General features: G+C 38.2%; 1 protein-coding gene and 1 long non-coding RNA gene across 2 annotated transcripts in view; one reads left to right on the top strand and one right to left on the bottom strand.

Annotated features, from left to right (window-relative positions):
• sema3bl (sema domain, immunoglobulin domain (Ig), short basic domain, secreted, (semaphorin) 3bl) overlaps positions 1–15757 on the top strand; it is a 65451-nt gene extending 49694 nt beyond the window's left edge. The window contains exons 6-16 of the mRNA XM_015014966.1: positions 1098–1214; positions 1401–1543; positions 3546–3660; positions 3833–3902; positions 4602–4746; positions 8552–8783; positions 9325–9416; positions 9724–9765; positions 9863–10088; positions 12213–12340; positions 13349–15757. Coding sequence (XP_014870452.1) covers positions 1098–1214; positions 1401–1543; positions 3546–3660; positions 3833–3902; positions 4602–4746; positions 8552–8783; positions 9325–9416; positions 9724–9765; positions 9863–10088; positions 12213–12340; positions 13349–13855 — 1817 coding nt within the window. The 3' untranslated portion in view covers positions 13856–15757. The remainder of the gene's footprint in view (positions 1–1097; positions 1215–1400; positions 1544–3545; positions 3661–3832; positions 3903–4601; positions 4747–8551; positions 8784–9324; positions 9417–9723; positions 9766–9862; positions 10089–12212; positions 12341–13348) is intronic.
• On the bottom strand, positions 8534–17329 carry LOC106934831 (uncharacterized). The gene is made up of 3 exons (XR_001421774.1): positions 16927–17329; positions 12865–12867; positions 8534–8543 (listed from the first exon to the last, which is right to left on the bottom strand). It is a non-coding gene; the product is annotated as an uncharacterized LOC106934831 (long non-coding RNA).
• Positions 17330–18149: the final 820 nt, after the last annotated feature.

An 18149-nucleotide genomic window follows, 5' to 3' on the forward strand; every position in this document is an offset into this window, starting at 1 on the left:
TGATAGCATTAGTACTGCCAAAGAAAATATATATATATTTTTCTTCACCATGTTGTACAAAAGCAATCTGTGGGCCAGATTCAGTTTCAACATTATCCGGGGAAGAAAAAAAAAAAAAAATTAAAAACAGCTGAGATTTCCGAACAGATGGAGTTCTTGAGAAAAACTCTGTGATGATGATTCAATATCAAAAAAGTGGATTTTTTTTCTCTCTCTCTCTCTCTTTATTTTATTTTTTTTACAATTTAGGAAGAAGATTTGCTAATGACATAATTATTTAATGTGTTTATGTTCACAGGTCAGAGACAGAGTTGTACACAGACTTGCTCAAGTAATTGCTCTCATATTTTCAGTCAATTGTGTTCAAGCTTGTGGCTAAACTAAAAGTTCTTTTATTAATCTCGAGGAACATGAGAACAGCTGTGACAGGAAAAAAAACGGAGAGAACAAGGCCACTGAGTACAGCTTAACGCTGCTGAAGAGCGATGACGGACCCGAGTAAGACAAACTACAACATTAATTCATAAAACAATACAATACGACAGTACAGTGAAGTTCCTCTGTCGTGAATCCAGTGTGCCTTAATTTCACCGCAGCAGAAGATGAAAATATGTAATCGAAAAACACATTTTGGTGATGTTCACCACCAAAGGTCTGCAACTGCATGTTTTTTTGAGGGACTGTAACCTCAATAGCCTTCTTTATATTGGCCAGGAATGCTTTAAAAAAAAATGCAAGTCTAAGTTTTCCCACATTATCCATCTCTTTTCCTCTGTCGTTTACTTCCAAGCACCTCACCCATGTTTGCTTGACGTTTGGCTTTTCACTGGAAGGAGAGATGTTGTTTTTGTTGCTAAGGAAGTAGGTCCTGCATCAGACGTGTTTATTTGTCAGGGCTCAAAACCCTCTGGAGGTGTTGTGACTGTCTGTGCAGTCAACACGTCCTGGTTGACTGCACCGGGCACAATCTTCCCGTCATCCGTGATTTGATTCATATCAAAACTGTTATTGGTTTTGGTTTTCAGACACAAAGAAATGAAATTGGCTGTTTAAATGTTTTTCTTTCTCTCTCCACCTCTGACTCCGCCTGCCTGCAGGTGGTGAGTTATACACAGGACTGACCGCAGATTTTCTTGGAAGAGACTCTGTGATCTTCAGGAGCATGGGAGGTCGCACCACCATGAGAACAGAGACTGACCAGAAGCTTCTTCATGGTAAAAAAAAAAAAAAAATGTCACTTATTTATTTTGAAAACTTGCACCAATGGTCTGATCTAGGAGCAAGATGATGGAAATGTGCCTCTGATACTGAAAGCAGCTAACTGTAGTGATAGACGTCAATAGAAAATCAGATTAGGATTCTCCTTTTAGGTTTCTCAACCTCCCGTTTACTCCTTCCAGACCCTCGGTTCATCGCTGCCCACGTCATCCCGGATAACGACGACAGGGACGACGACAAGGTGTATTTCTTTTTCACTGAGAAGGCCTCGGAGGGAGGGGACAAGGAGGAGGCCATCCACACACGAGTTGGACGAGTGTGTGTGGTGAGACATCATAATCGCTTCTTACTTTTGAGACAGTAAATGATTATGTTTCCAGCTCCGAGCTTCAGTGGAGCTTTGCTGCAAGTTTGCTTTCTCTTCCAGGAGTTAAGTCCTTCTGGGATTTAGCAGTGAAAACCTCAGCAGAGCTGAAGAGCCAGTGATTAGATCTAAAGACCCGACCACGCTATTTACTTCACAAATAACATTACAGGACAGGGGATAATGTGCTTAATGCTTAAGTCTTTTTATTATGACACTTGAAAACGTTTGTGTTGAAAGGACAAATTTATCCTAAAGTATTTACATTTCCCTACAGGAGTGTGAAAGTGTTATTATATTCAGACTAAGATAAATGTTTTCGTCTCCCAAACTACATGCAGCTGTCAAATTTCCCAACCAGAGACTTGGAACGCATTCCAAGCCCTGCAACATTCTTTCACGCATCGATTTGTCTTACAAAACCATATGTGCCTTGAGAAGTCAAAGCAATATGGCTAAAGTATACATATTGCCATATTTTTTTTATTCACTTATTCACACAGCTGCAGGGCTGAAGAGTGGTATATTGTGTCAGAAGGAAAATATAAAAAATATATATTCATAAAATCATAGTTTTAACTTTCTTTGAAGACTTTTATCTCTGCATCTTCCTTTCTTTCCTTTCCTCTTGTAATTTTTATTTTTGGGACGACAGCACAGTAAATTCATTTAAGCTTTAAACAGAAGAGCATCCAATATGCAGCTTTATTACAGAGCTTCTGCAGTAGGTACATCTACATAGACGTAGGTACAATAATCAGCAAAAAATGACCAATCGGAATAAAAATGCGTCATTTAAATGCCCCAATCAAAATATTCTGATCAGTTTCAACTTGGTAGGAATGAATTTGTAATCTGATTGAGACGGTGGTGTAAGCAGACTGATGATCCAAACGGTGTGGATGTAAACATGAACACCTTCTGTTATTCTGATTGTGACAAAATGATCTGTATTGCATGTGTGTCAGGGAAATAAAACTGAACACTACTGGATTGTTTTTTTCTTATGTTTAGCACAGATAAAAGTTCAAGTTCTACACCTTTCTAGGGAAATTTCTACACGTACATCAGTGTTTCTATTGTGAATAAGGCCTGGTGCATTTAGACGCAAAAACAGCAATTAGTAGTCTGGTTCCGGTTTATGTTGCATTGTGGGTGTTCAGTCACTTGCCTGTCCTTCTCCCATTATTTTCTGTCTTGTGATGATCAGCCTATGCTTTGCATATTCATGAAGGCATGCGTTGTGCCTCCTAGTCTATTTTCCTGTTTGCACGTTGTTTTTCGACGTGTATGGCAAAAATCAAGTTTCATCTGTTTTTGTATATGCAAACCTTTTGAAGTTCAGGTCGTAGAACCGCTAACTTAGTCATTATCTAAGTCTGAATTGAAGAGCCTCAGAATTACTTGGTCACACGGTTCATCAGTCTGTCTTTTGTTGTTGGTGTCAATGTCTCTTTCGTCTCGAGACAATGTTGCACTCGAGCTGTCCTCTTCGTCACGCACTCCAGCTTCTAGAAACCCGTGGGTGACAATTCTTGCATTGGGCCCATCATTGTTTAAGACACAGTGTTCAAAGTATGTGAAAAAAGTAGCGGCTTGTAATCTGGAAATTGTTCATTTCTGGATTATTTTCCCTCCATTCCAGCTTTTATATGTTAAAGAAAATGTGTTTAGTTGGTTTGAGGACACAGAATTTGTTTGACTTTTTGTAAAATCTCATTAATCAAACCATGTCCATGATATTGATCAGGATATCCATCTTTAAAATTGGGGCTCTTCAGACAATAAAACCCCACCTTGCATGCCTCTATGAGGAACCCTGAAATTATAGACGGCGTCAACATGTGTCATTCTTTAATCTAACATGTTGGTCTTTAATTAAAACCAAAAGCATGGATAATGTCTGTTTGGAAATAAATGCCCAGCTGTGTTAATTTGGTTGTTTGTTTGCATTTCCCACCAGAACGATGTTGGAGGACAACGAGTTCTAGTCAATAAGTGGAGCACGTTCATAAAAGCCAGGCTGGTCTGTTCTGTTCCTGGACCTCATGGCATCGACACACACTTCAACCAGCTTGGTGAGAAAAAGGCACAGACAAATAAGAGGCACCAAAACATTTCATTGACACATTTAGAAACTTTCACCGGAACCTTCATTAACCTTTCTTAACAAACTGCAAATTTAGCTTACTAATCAAAACTCACATTACACACATATATATATATATATTTTTTTCTAATTTGAACCAGAGGATGTTTTCATGCTGCGGACCAAGGATGAGAGAAACCCGGACATCTATGCGATTTTCAGCACTATCAGGTAAACGCATCTGCAGCAAAATGTGTTTGTATCACTCATTTTGTGATAAAAATACATTTTATCACAAAATGATAAAATTTTGTGATAATTTTATCATTTAAAAATTTTAAATGATAAATTCTTTTTATCATTTAAAAATGATAAAATGACGTTAGGCCACTCAGATGGTGTGGATGAAAACTAAACAATGTTTTACCCTGATTGTGACTCTTATGTCCAAAGTCGGTCCTCATTTTGCGCTGTCCTGCATGACTTTGATGTTGCCCTGATTCAGCACGGCTGAGTTAAATAAATGGGTCATTAACAAGCCTCTGCAGTGCCAGGCGACATGCTGAGGAAGCAGTTCAGCCATTTGAATCAGCTGAGCTGGAGTAAAAACACATTTAAGCTCTGCAGGATGCCTCCCTTTGAGAACTGGAGCAGGACAAAACTGCTATGTGTGATTTATTGTACGAGTCAATAACTCTGTCCAGACCAAGTTGTAGATCATTTTGAACATCTTAAATAAGTATGACTGCCATGACTCGAGTTCAGCTGTTTATAGGTTTGATTTCTCCTTACATTATGTCAGACTACATATTTTCCATATATCTGTTGGTTTATCGTCTTACCATTATAAACTGGTGTAGATTTGATTTTAGAGTGTAACCACACGACATGATGCAAATAATCTATGTAATTGTTTTTCTCTCTCTACAGTAACGTTTTCCAAGGTTTTGCTGTATGTGTTTACCGCATGGCTGACATCAGAGAAGCTTTCAATGGGCCCTTTGCTCACAAAGAGGGCCCTAACTATCAGTGGGGCCCCTATGAAGGCAGGATGCCTTATCCAAGACCAGGAGTTGTAAGTGACAGATCACCAGCCATAGTTCCTTTAATTAAAGATTTGCTCATATTTAGTAAACTTTGCTTTTTGAAGTGTTTATAGTCCTGACTAACACATATCTACACAACAGTTGACCTGTTTAAAGTGTAAAGAGTTTTGCAACATTAGGGTGCAGCATATCTCTATATCCATGCTTTTATATTTACTTTGATAATTTCGGTAATCTAAATATTTAAAGATTTACGTTTGTAAACTGCGTGTACAAAGGTGCGGATTTAAATTGGTGAGAAACTGCTCAGTTCAATCACTATAAACACTGTGATGTTTTGTTTGATAATCAAGAGGAAAGTTGGAACTCGTTTTAAAGCAAAGCAGTGATCCAACAAACTGAAAGCACCTCGATGCCCATAAATCCGAGTTAAAAGCTTGTAAAAGCCATTCCAAGTTTCAGGTTTAAAGGTTGTTTGTGCATAGAACATTGGTTGTATTGGAAAAGCATTTGTGCATATTAATGCATTGAGTTTTATGCAGCAGAGATTGTCCTGTGGTTTTCTAATTCGTTAAACATTTTTACTGCATTATTATTAGTTTCTGATGCAAGACAGAATCAGCTGTAAGACTTTTGTAGATGCAAAACTATGAGAGATGAACATGGTTATTGTGTAGTGTAGAGAGTCTGGAGTTTGACGTTTGTGTCACTAATTATGGAAAAAGGAAGATTGAGTATAGAAATGGTTTTCTACACTCAGTTTTAATGTTTGCTTCATTAAACAAACATTCAAATCAAATCAGATTTTATTTGTAGAGCACATTTCAGCAACAAGGCATTTTAAAGTGCTTCACATCGCAGAAATACAAAGTCATAGAACACACAGTCAACAACTGAAACATTACATTTTGCTGTTGCTACACATCAGGTATTGTTGATTACTGTTTCATTAATTATGATTCAAAAGCAACTCTTAACAGGTTGGTTTTAGTCTAGATTTAAAGACACTCAGTGTTTCGGTTGTTTTGCAGGTTTTTTTCCAGACTCGGATTAAAAATCTGAATTCCTGAAATTTAGACATTTTTAAAATTCAGTTATTTATATCTTTCATCTGTTACATCACAACATACATTTTAGTCAATATTCGACTGTTTTTTCTTAGCTACTGTCAGTAAGTCCACAGATAAATACACACATGCTCAAAAACTGACAGTTTCACTACATTTGGCTTCTAAACTCTCAGATTAGGGTTTTGAATACAATCTTTGTATCTTAAACTAGACAACAACAAAGCATCGACCGTCATAAATAGTTAAATAACCTACTCCAGTTTTTCCTTGTGAAATGTTAAACAAATCTAAGTTGGTTCAGGTAGCCTGCCTATTCAAATATCCGCTTTAAGCTTCACCACCACTGGTGCAACTAAATGCTGACAGATTTTGATGAATCTACAGTCGTGTGCAAGTTACACAAAGCTGTTTTTCAGTTGCGCGTAAGTAGCCTAAAACTCCAGGAACAGTTTATTAGGTCCACAGTTTGCACAAAAACTAAGGGAGAAAAATATTTTGGGATGGAAAGGGGTATAAAAAACATTATATATGAGGTGAGGAAAGTTTCCATATTGCTAAAGTAAACTACTGTAAGTGGAAGTGCAGCTGTTGTGACTGTACATGGCACAGACCCCCTATCCTGGATTACATCCTGACTCTGAGTGGAGGGCTCAACCACATCGCTGTAACTCAGCCTTGTTACACACGCAAACACACACGCATGTACGCAGGGCATGCGTACTTAAAGCGATGTCGCATGGGCTATTCTGCTCCATTACCTGAGTGAATGAGAGAGCATGGAGGAGGAAGATGAATAATGTGAGAACGGAGGAGACACCTCTGTGGTTTCCCTCCGCCGACTCCCTGATTAACAGGAATGTCTTGGCTTCAAACGAAGAGGAAAAACATGAAGGAAGACATTAAAAGAAAAAAAAACAGTAAATCAGAGTAAAATAGTGAGGAGGTACAGGAGGTAGAAAGAGATTTGTTGTTTCTTATCCAAGGTTTGACGTCTTTCAAACCAAATATTTAACATTTTAAATCAATCTTAAACATCTTAACCTAGAGAACAATTACGTATTAAGATGTGCAACTCTTATTTCTGAGGCTTATGAAAAGCAGAAGATAGATTTTATGCCCCTCCTAAAAATGTAAATTCCAGCGCAGTTAAGGGCATTTTTCCTCCTGAGACATTTACATCTGCTTTTTAGCTTATAGCACATTGTTTAAATATGCGTTAGAGCTCATCCGTTAGTTGACAATATGCTGGGATAGATTTTACTGCACACCTGCTAGAGCTTTACATGTAGAAACGTCTTAACCATAAACTGTAATCTACTTCCCCCAAAGTCCTTCGTTGTCGTGACCTGAATCTATGTAGAGCTGTTGGGTTTGAAGGGCGATTCGCTGAGCCTGGAAATCAATTTCTGACATAAAAATCAAATTTAAGGATTTATTTACAATCAACTATACTCCCAGGCTGTCACTTATAAGGATTTGGATTCAGACAGCACTATTTCTGACTTATAAACCAAATTTCCAAAACACCAGTCTCACTCTCATTTGTCCAGATGTCACTCACAAGACAAAATATTGTCTCACTGTGGAGTGGACTTGTGCTGGAGTAAATTTTAAGCTGGAAAATACACATTTAAAAATAATGAGTGCAATTTTCTTATTCTATCTTTTTCCTTTTGGGTCAGATGTGGACCAAAAAATATTATTTTTGGGGAGACAGCCCAAAAGTGTTATGGCTGCTTAGCGGCCTGAACTCCAAGCAGCTTATAGAGATCATTTTTCAAGCCTTTTCTCGTCAGATGTGTTTACAAGGCCAGACGGAAGAAATTGGTCTTTTTTCGTTGCATGTTGACATGATGCATTTTAAGGTGCACAACCCGTCGTAGAGATCCGTGTCGCAGCATTCCTCATGTCCTTTTACATTCAGAACAATCTGATGTGAAATTGACAAACTACTATGATAATAAACCAACTTATTGAAATGACTGTAAAGCTTGACTGAAATACAAAATAATGTGGGAGAGCATCATGCTTTTGGAAAGGTAGCTCTCCTTGAACAAGTGAAATTATGGAAACTTTAGAAAAGACAAATGAGGCATCACTTTTGATGGCTTTTGCCACCTGCAGAATAAATTCAGCCAACTATCTGCCAGGATTCCGGTGTTATTACCCTTTAATTCTAAGCATAATGCAAACCAGTTGTCTGGAAGATTAATGAAAATGTAGCAGTGCATGACAAAGGCTTTGGCTGCTCCCATCAGAAATCCAGATCTGCAGTATGAGCGAACCTAGAACTCCAACAGCTTGCGTAAATGCTCACTTTTGGACCGTTTTCAGCCTTCCTGATTATTTCAGTGAAACGCTATCTTTGCCAAATGCTTTGTTCATTAGATTTCCTATCCCTACAGTGGCATAAGCTGGAGCGTCTACAAAGCTCTGGATGCCATAATAGTGGTCATGAACTTTCATCCAGTTTTTCAGTGAAATAAAACTCCTAATGAGGGTTCTTTGTGTCGAATTTAAGACCATAATTAGGCTACAGTTTGTTTGGAAAACACTTACAGTTTGGTGTAAAATGGTGGGAATTTGTAATTGGAGAAGAACATGGTAATCTCTTCCATCTGTTGGTTTTGCTTTGACATGTCCATTTCTTTCTCACTTGCAGCATGCTTTAGCATGCGTCAGCCAGTAAAAGCTGAACAACATGATCACATTTATCTTCTTCTTGCTCATCATCTGTGTCTCGCCCTTCTTCCCGTCTTGCCAGTGCCCAAGTAAAATCACCAACCAGCCCGGCAAAGAGTTTGGCAGCACAAAGGACTTCCCTGACTCTGTGCTGCAGTTCGCCCGCAGCCACCCTCTGATGTGGCGCCCGGTGCTCCCAGCACTTCGCCAGCCTGTGCTGGTGAAGGCCAACATTCCTTACAAGCTGAAACAAATTGTGGTTGACAGAGTGGAGGCAGAGGACGGGCAGTATGATGTCATGTTTATTGGTACAGGTAGGCTCAAGTGATTGAATGCCTTTTTCAAAATGCAGAACTTGCATATAGTTATTTTTTGCACGTTTGGTTTTCAGACATCAGATTTTACTTGTTCAGTTGAGTTATGTTGTGAGTGTGTTTAATTTTAAAAGGCTTACTTGTACCTGCAGCACACAAGATCAAACATCATCACCATCTCACTACAGATTCTTAAGATTTTTTTTTTTTTTGCTAAGATCTGATGTTTTTGCTCGACTTTTTAGTGTTAGAATTTAAGTGGTGATATCAGATGTCGGTGTGAAGAGTCAACTGGCCTGAACTGACTAAAGAGAGAGCGTTGTGCAGAAAGACATGCAATTCAAAAGTTTCTAAGTTAAATTATTATTACTAGGCTTACTTAATGGGAAAAACTGTTTCTGTGTTCGATATGTGTCAGATATGAACGTGAACTTAATCTGCTTGAAAAGATCTGATATTGACCATATATGGGGTAGAACTGTTGGATTTGTTCCTCTGTTGTCTGCAGTAACAGATTAATGTATTTCTGTTTTTCTTGAAGACGTTGGAACGGTTTTGAAGGTAATTTCCCTTCAAGGTGGAAACAGTCTGGAGGCGGAGGAGGTCACACTGGAGGAGCTACAAGTCTTTAAAGTAAGTTTTACTTCTACGACTATGCAAATGATTCTACGTTTAGATAGTTTGTACCTTACTTTGGTTTGTATTCAAAATAGCCAGGTTTCCAAAGGTTTATGCTAAGGTATAATGTCATGCATACTGGATGAAATGTGGGTACAAATACAGGATGGAACCAGCTGTTCATGAGCTGCTTTAACATGCTTTCACCAAATTTCATAATTTCAATAATTTAATTTAATTTAATTAATTAATTTAATTAATTAATTAATTTAAAATAATTTAATTTCAATAATTCACCAAATTTCAATAATTTTTTTTTCAGGTACCAATCCCAATCACTTCACTGGATATATCTGTGAAAAGGGTGAGTTGATACACTGATCTCTTACCTCTGTCGCCTTCCAGAAACTGTTCTCGTATTGCGTTTTCCCCTTCATTCTTTTTCTCTCGCCTCCGCACAGCAAGCCTTGTATGTGGGCTCTGCAGCAGGTGTGGCGCAGGTGAAGCTGCATCGCTGCGAGACGTATGGGAAAGCCTGTGCTGAGTGCTGCCTTGCCAGAGATCCGTACTGTGCCTGGGATGGATCCTCCTGTGCTCGATTCGTTCCAAACAGCAAACGTCGCTTCCGCAGGCAAGACGTCAAACATGGGAACGCCGTGCTGCAGTGTGTGGATCAGAACGTTGGCGGTAAGTGGGCATTCCCCTTCTGTCCAATGCTTTTGTTATTGGACACAGATGCAGTTCAAACCAAAAATGATTTATTCATAAGTAGTCTTTTAAACGCCCATTGTGTTTCTCCTGGTTTTAATCAAAACAAAAACTTTACAGTGGCCCAACGACACTTCCAAATTGAATCTGTCCGAGAATATCTTGTATTTTTCTCGATTACTATAGAGAAATATCAGAAACAAAGTTCCTGTTTTAATAATATAATTTTAAATCTCCTCTGGTTATGAATAGTTTTGGATGAACTGGTTAAAATGTGTCTCATCTTAATAATTGTTTTTAAAATGGAACAAGCTGAACTGAAAATGGTAGGTAATTTTATGATAATTGTAATTAAACACATGTTTGGGCAAAGATAGTTTCTACATCAATGACTAATTCTTACAACAGCCTAGAGGCCACATTCAATCTATCCACGTGTTGCTTAGGTGGTTCTAAACCAGGGGTGGGCAATCCAGGTCCTGGAGGCCCGGTGTCCTGCAACTCTTAGACGTCTCCCTGGTCCAACACATTTGAATCCAACAGCTGAGTCACCTCCTAAGTGCAGTCAAGTTCTCCAGAGTCCTACTAATGACCTCGTTATTTGACTAAGGTTTGTTGAAGTAGAGACACATCTAAATGTTGCAGGAGACCAGCCCTCCAGGCCTGGAGTTGGCCACCCCCGTTCTAAACAGACTCGTGTCTCTTCAGTGTTCCTGTGGCACAAGTCTAAACTGTTTACTTGCTTGTAAAAAGAAGACCCCAGACTGTTTTATTTAGCCCACATTTCTCAGGATAAACTCTTTGAGAATGTGTTATTTAACTTGTGTAAACAGGAATTTGAGGGAAAACCGCTCATACCTTGCAGGAGTATTCCAACCATTGACCTCATTCCATGACAGCGCTCCGATTAATGTGGCTCTGATGCGAAAGGTTGCAGAGAAGATGCTGCATTAATCTTCCTGTGCTCTGGAAAACAATTTAACAAATTTAAACAATTTACATTTCTATCCACCTATGCAAATGTTAGACTGACTGTAATGTCTGCATCCACCCATATCCTTCTTAGCACCCATCTACACCTCAAAACACACCAAATTACTTCCTCAAAATTAACCCCGCCTTGTGTTCCCTGCTTCTTTGCTAAGGAAAAAAAGGTGTAGGTATTTCAGCAAAGATTTGTAGCTGAAAAGTTGAGGAGAAACGACGTACAGTTAAAGACTGAGCCAAGTCAAACATGCTGTTACTTCATGTATGCATGTAACAACTAAATTATTGAAAGCTGATGGGGTGAAAGAGGCAGAAGCACTCGTTCCACTTTTTAAATCCTTTCACAGCCAAAAAAAAAAACAAAAACCAAAATGGATTCAATGCTTATAAATTTGGCAATAAGAGAGTTCAAAACAGATGGGAAGACATAACAGTGATTTAAGAATTAGCAGAAAGAGACATGCCTGAATTTGTTCACACACCTGAGTGTTTGGTGGTGGAGCGATGAAAGACGCCTCTTTCTAAGCCTTTCAGTGAACCTCAGTGGACAAGTTGTCTTTGCTGAAGACTTTTGTTGAAGTGTGAAAGGAGAGACGTTATAGCGGCTTAGTGTGAATTCATCCCTTTCCAAAATGCTGCAGCTGTTTCATAACCAATCATTACCATTTTGTCCCATTTTATGACTTAAATTTGATGCTTACAATCAAATCACTTCATATACATGCATAAGTCACTGTGTAATTATTTTAGTCAAGTATTTTAATGAATTCTTTATAAAATATGTCACAAAATAATTTCATATAATCAAATATTAAATGCTTATTTTTTTTTGTATAACACCCTATTTAATTTTTATTAAATAGTGCCACTTACACAATTTTAAAATACTTACAATATTTTAAAATTGTAAGTATTTCCCATATATTTTGTCATGTTTAAGTCCAAATAATATGCATTTTTTTCTAAAGCACCAACATATTTGCATGACATAAGCTTAACCAATTCCAATGATAATTAATTTTGTGTAGAAGTTTAGTTCTCGGTCATAAGTGATTTATTGTCATGCTTTTGAATTCTAGAGTTTCTCTAACTCTATATTTTTTCTTTTTTGAGAAGACCTGGACGTGACTGAGGACAAAGTTGTGTATGGGACGGAGAAAAACAGCACCTTCCTAGAGTGTGTCCCTCGCTCGCCGCAAGCTTCCGTCACCTGGCTCGTCCAACGCGATGACCGCAAGGAAGAGGTGCGACGATTCGCATAGACAAGCCGGTCAAAATCATACATCAGAGGTGTCAAAATGAAACGCACGTGCGATGGTGGTGGCGAAGAGGAAAAGTGTTGGCGCGGGGTGAAACCTTTGTGTGGTTTGAACAACCGCCTGTAAAAGTGAGATTAGTCATGTGGCTGACACATTTGACAGCCATTTGACATGTGGTTCAAATTAAGCAGTTACATTTCAAAGCAAAATGCTCAATTGCCTCGTCGCTTGGATAAACAGTGAATTCTCCTCCGGCCTCCACATGCTGCCGACGGATCAAGTGTCACTTAAATGCCTGCGGGCCACTGTGACTTAAACACAAAGCTGTAAAGTCTCCTAAAGCTGTATTTAGAAAATGATGTTGCTGGGTGGACGCACACCCACAGAAAGCTTTCGTCCGTTTGAGGTTCTGCTCCTCCGAGCTCGAGTGAATGTCCCGCACAGCCGTTCAAGTATTAAAGCATTACTACCCCTCTCTGTTTCCCTGCAAATAAACATTTAGCTGCCACTAGCTGACAAGACCGTGTGTTTGGGTTGGCAACAGGTTACCTCTAGAGAAACAGAATGAGCAGAATGAGAAAACGTGGGAGACGGGAAGCGTGCATTATATAGGGGCAGCAGGGAGCGCTCCACTTGTTATCTGAAAAACATAAAAGGAACAATAGGAGAAAACAAACATGAAAAAGAAAACTCTGGAGATCTTGTTGTTACGAGTTGTGCTGAGGAAAGAGAAGCGCCCGACATTCTTGTTTTTGTTCTCATTCAATGAAAGATGAAACATTTTCTCAGCTCGCATTAATAGGAAGTGTTGGGCTTTGCCTGCAATCTTTGACGTTTTACTTCAAAAAACAACAGTTTTCAAAGAATTTTATAGGCCATAGAAATGAAATCAAGGATCAAATTAAAATGTAACATACATTAGACAGAAAATATTCTTCATAAAATATGGTGATCGACATGCACAAACGGTTATTTTCTCTCTGTCCCATTTAGGTGAAGCTGGATGATCGTGTGATGTCAACAGATCAGGGTTTGCTGTTTCGTCATCTCTTCCGTCAGGACGAAGGTGTGTACATCTGCCGCTCCCGGGAGCACAGCTTCAGCCAAACGCTGGCGCGCATCTCCCTCCAGGTCCTCCAAGCGGACACGGTGGATGAGCTCATTGCCCGCGACATTGCGGGCATCTCTGACGGGTTCAAAGACCGGTCTCCAGGGAACCACAGGCCCTGGATGCCTTGCAGCACGGGGCCTTACAGCAGGGGTCAAATCGGCCAGTCGCGCACGTGGTTCAAGGACATCATGCAGCTCATCGGGCCGTCTAACCTGCCTCACGTCGAGGAGTACTGCGAGAGGATGTGGTGCAACGACAAGCTCCGGAGGAAGCACAAGAGCATGCTGGAGAAATACCGCCAAGCTCAGGAGAGTGCCAGGAAGGCGCGCAGCAAAGGCTCCGGAGAACGCAACCGGACGCCACGAGATCTCAGATTACAGCCAGAGTAACACCGGAGAAAATGAAGGATTCGAAATCAAAGAGGAAAAATAGATCCTTCGTTTTCGATTCGGGTTAGGACGGTTTTGGGAGCCAATTAAAAACCTGACCTAATCAGTCAGCGTATGAGAATCTGGTGGATTTGTCTGTTCTTGCCATAAAATAAATAGAATGTTTTCATTTAAAAACTAAGAAAAAAGATGAATTCATTCATTCGAGTGTTTGACAGTGAGCGATTTTAATAAAGTTCATAGGTGAAGGACGTGAACTTTTCTGTCAGTAAAGACTGAGATGTTATTAGCACATGGTAACAAGAGACTTTCATACTAAATTGTATATTACAGTATATTCCCAGAATGTTTTTTCAGGTGAGAGTTGTCAAGAATTTCTTCACTCACGTCTTTCTGTTTTTATGTGACAGTGACAAATTTTATCACAGCCAAGAAAACTAAGAAAACTGCAAGCTTGAGATTTATAAAACATGTGCATGTCGGTGTGATTTCGCTTAGCGTGGACCTTGTTTCATGTTTGCTATTTATCCTGAGTGACTCTTATGATAATTAATGTTTTGCTGATATCAAGAACATCTGAGATTCTCCTGCACACACTCTCACATTAGCATACTTCCTTCAAACGTCTAATCCCTGAGTGCGGTTTGTTCCATTATATATTTAATGTTTGATATTCTGTACTCTTCACAAACTCGGATTATCTGAAATTTCACTCAGCTACAACACTGAAAGCATAAGCTCAAGTATCTAAAGACGAAATTTTCTGAGACGACTGTTGACGGTTCAACGGATCAAAGACACATGGTTTCATTCTTACTGCCATGGGCTGAACTTTTCTTTAAACACAAGATAAAGATCAAAAAACCCAACTTGCCGACACAGAGATGGAAACTTCTCTGTGGCGATTGTTTTGGTTACAGACCGTAACAAACTGTAAGAGACGCAGGAAGACCAAAAAGTGTGTGAACGTCGTGGATGTGCGGCCAAAACCGGATCCCACCGAGCAGACCGCGGCATCTGGCACGGAGATGTTCTGCATATCTCTTGGTTCCTGTGGAAGCGATCGTCAGCTATGGACCTGGCTTTGCTGGCCTACAGTTATATGGATCCATTGCGGGGCAGATTGAAGGGGGTGGAAGCCGGAGTCGGTTCTTTTAGTTTTTAAATGAGTTTCGTGACCAGCTCATTGTCCAGTTGCATGGAGCTCTTAGTTGTTGCCAGTCAGCTCCAGTGTTTAGTTGGATGCTACATTGTGTTTTGTTGCTTTATTGCATTACGCATGAGGCAATGTTATTTATATATCGCCAAGGGTTTTTGCCCAAGAGTTGCAGATCATCTTGCATGCTTGGGAACCCTTTTCATCACAATGAAATTATTTTTTTCTCTCTAATTGCATTTTTGGAAAATCTGTTTTCACAATTTTTGCTTTTCTAGCTATTTTATGCAGTAACAGTTTAATCTTGTTACTGCATAAATCTGCATATTCAATTTTAAGGGACTTTTTGAAATGATGGTTTCTTACATCAGGTCATTTGTTTTCCACTTTTCTGTTGAGTTCCTCAGAGACATGACAAGAAACCATAACTGTCAAGGTTTTTGTGCTTTCTATTGTGTAAATACTATTTTTAAAATTTTACTTTTAGAACAATTCTTTATGTATTTTCTGTTGTGTATTTTTTTAAAATATGATTTTTGTGCTTATTTTAATTGGAATTAGCTCAGATCCACCACTATAAAGTAAGATGTTAAAAGTGGAGTAGCAGGGATACAAAATATACTAAATGGATTGAAAATGAAAATAAAAAAATCTTTGTGATTAAAAAATAATTTGGAATGGAAATGCCATACACTCAAATCTGTAGCAGTAAATTGTATTTTGTAAAAAACATTCTTCCGTTTTAAGAAATGTTGTATTTCTTTCATTAAAAGTTCACTTCAGTTCCAATACGTGGGAGAAATGCATTAAAGAATAAGAATGCAAACTTCTTTTAAATTATTTAGGTATGATGTTTTTAAAAGCAGTACTGTGTTATTATATACTGCTCAAAAAATTAAAGGGAACATTTCACTTTAATTTTGTGTGTGGCTCCAAATCCAGGCCTCCATTGGTTAATAAATTTGATTTCCATTGATGATTTTTGTGTGGTTTTGTTGTCAGCACATTCAACTTTGTACAGAACAAAGTATTCAATGAGAATATTTCATTCATTCAGATCTAGGATGTATTATTTGAGTGTTCCCTTTATTTTTTTGAGCAGTGTACATTAATACATGAATAACAATAATTAAAAGTTTGCATGTTTCATATTAAAATCCTGATTCAGAAAAATGTTTGGCTCAAATGCAAAACCCTGAAGAACTCCATGGCATGAAGACAACAAACATCACATTAATGTAACTGTAAAGAAGACGCTGTACTAATTGTGTTCCTTTTTTATTAGAAAAAAAAACATAATACTGATTAGCTTTCTGGCTTCACTGAATGAATTCTTTTTCCAAGGTGAAACAGAAAAATGGCTGGGTAAGAACAGAGGAAAGTTTTAAATGGTTTCTTTAAAAAGGTACTGAAAGCATCTGATGCATCTGATGCAACTCTTTTTGAAACGTCTAAAATTCTTACATTTTTATATTTCTTTATATTGACACTTTGTATTCTGGTATGTAGGGCACAAGAAAGCACATACAATAGCTTTAAGGCTTGCTCTAAATATCGATCAGTGTGTGTTCCTAAGCTACAAAGACAAAAGAAAAATTGAAATGAAATATTGAGTAAGTTTAGTTTATGTATTCGTTTGATCTTTTTATTCTTTTAACCAAGATTTATTGCCATCGAATAACCTAACACCTGCTCAATTTGTAACCATTAAAATAGTGTGTGAACGTGTTTGAACTGAATTTTCTATTTTAAAACAGAACTTGACTAAATCAACACTTAACTCCGATACTCAAGTTGTGCAGGCGTCGACGTGAATGAATCTAGTTTCCTTTGCATTCAAACAAAATCCTTCAGCTGCAGTTATAGTACAGTGTAAACTGTATTTTGAATTATTTTAATTTTCTTACTGTTACACTTTGGCTCATTCAGCGTAGTAATGCTTCATTGTAAAATGAATTTGAAACACTGTTTGTGTGTTTAATGCTGTGACACTTGACCCCACTAAGCATAGAGATTCAACAAACGTGTTATCTTTATTTAACAGTCAATTTTTTTTTACAGTTCAATAAGCAGTTTCATTTTGATGTTTTACTTTTAAGCTTGTGTTCTTTTCCAAGGTTAGAAGTTCGTAGAAAAGTCTGCATTTAAAACTGAATGCAAAGTTTTAATAAAGAAAAAAAACTTGTACTTTGTAAGCTGGTCAATGGGTGTAAAAGGAAAATTAAATATGTATTTATATTTTATTTAAGTCTGTTTCTACCATGCATGCTACAAACGTGTATACTGTTTGAAACCATTAAAAGTTGATTGTTTTTAAATCAAAAGCTGACCCCGCATTTGTTTACGATTTCACAAGAAACCATTGTTTTTGTTTTAATGAAAACAAAACAATGGCAAAACACAAAGCCACAACTTCTCTTCTAACTTTATATGAACAAATCTTGCACTGAATTAAGAAGATGTACGCCTGCATTAGGCTAAGTATTAAAAAAGAGTCAATTGATTGAAAATGTAAAAACTAAAGAAAATGAACCCTCCATTTTTCTGATATTATCTGTATGCGGAGTTGTAGTATCATCTTCAGGTTACTGCAAAGGTAACTCAACCCTGAGGTGTGTTGACACATGTTGGTTATTACCATGCACGCATATTTCAGTACTAGGGTTCAAGTCATAGTTACGCCAGATCTCATGTGTACAACTTCAAAAGACTTTCAAACAGCAGGAAGACATGTGTGCAAGTGATTGTAGAGTTATGAGCCCAGTGCTGACCCGTGACGTTTCCCAGTCACCGAGTCTGCCCATGCGTCTGATTGAAGGCTAATTGGGCTGTAACATCTGTTGAGAACAGGGCCGACAATGGCAGCTTGTCACTTCAGCAAACACACCATCATATAAAAAAAAACAAAAAAAAACTGCAATTCACATCTTGCCAATGGCTTCAAACACAAAACGTGAGCTTCTAAAAATCTGAGACTTGATTTGTTTTTGCCTGCTCTTCTTCAGTAGTTCAAAAATCAACATAACTACAGAGTATAGTAGTGGGAAGCAAAAAGATGCTAAAGGAAATTTCTGAAAGGTTTTGCTAGGACAGTAAAAGTTTATTTCTGGTTAATTAGACTCACTATGATCAATCTTG

The sequence above is a fragment of the Poecilia latipinna genome, unplaced genomic scaffold, assembly GCF_001443285.1.
Source record: "Poecilia latipinna isolate Pla-1442-1.1 unplaced genomic scaffold, P_latipinna-1.0 Scaffold1868, whole genome shotgun sequence".
Lineage (NCBI taxonomy): Eukaryota > Metazoa > Chordata > Actinopteri > Cyprinodontiformes > Poeciliidae > Poecilia > Poecilia latipinna.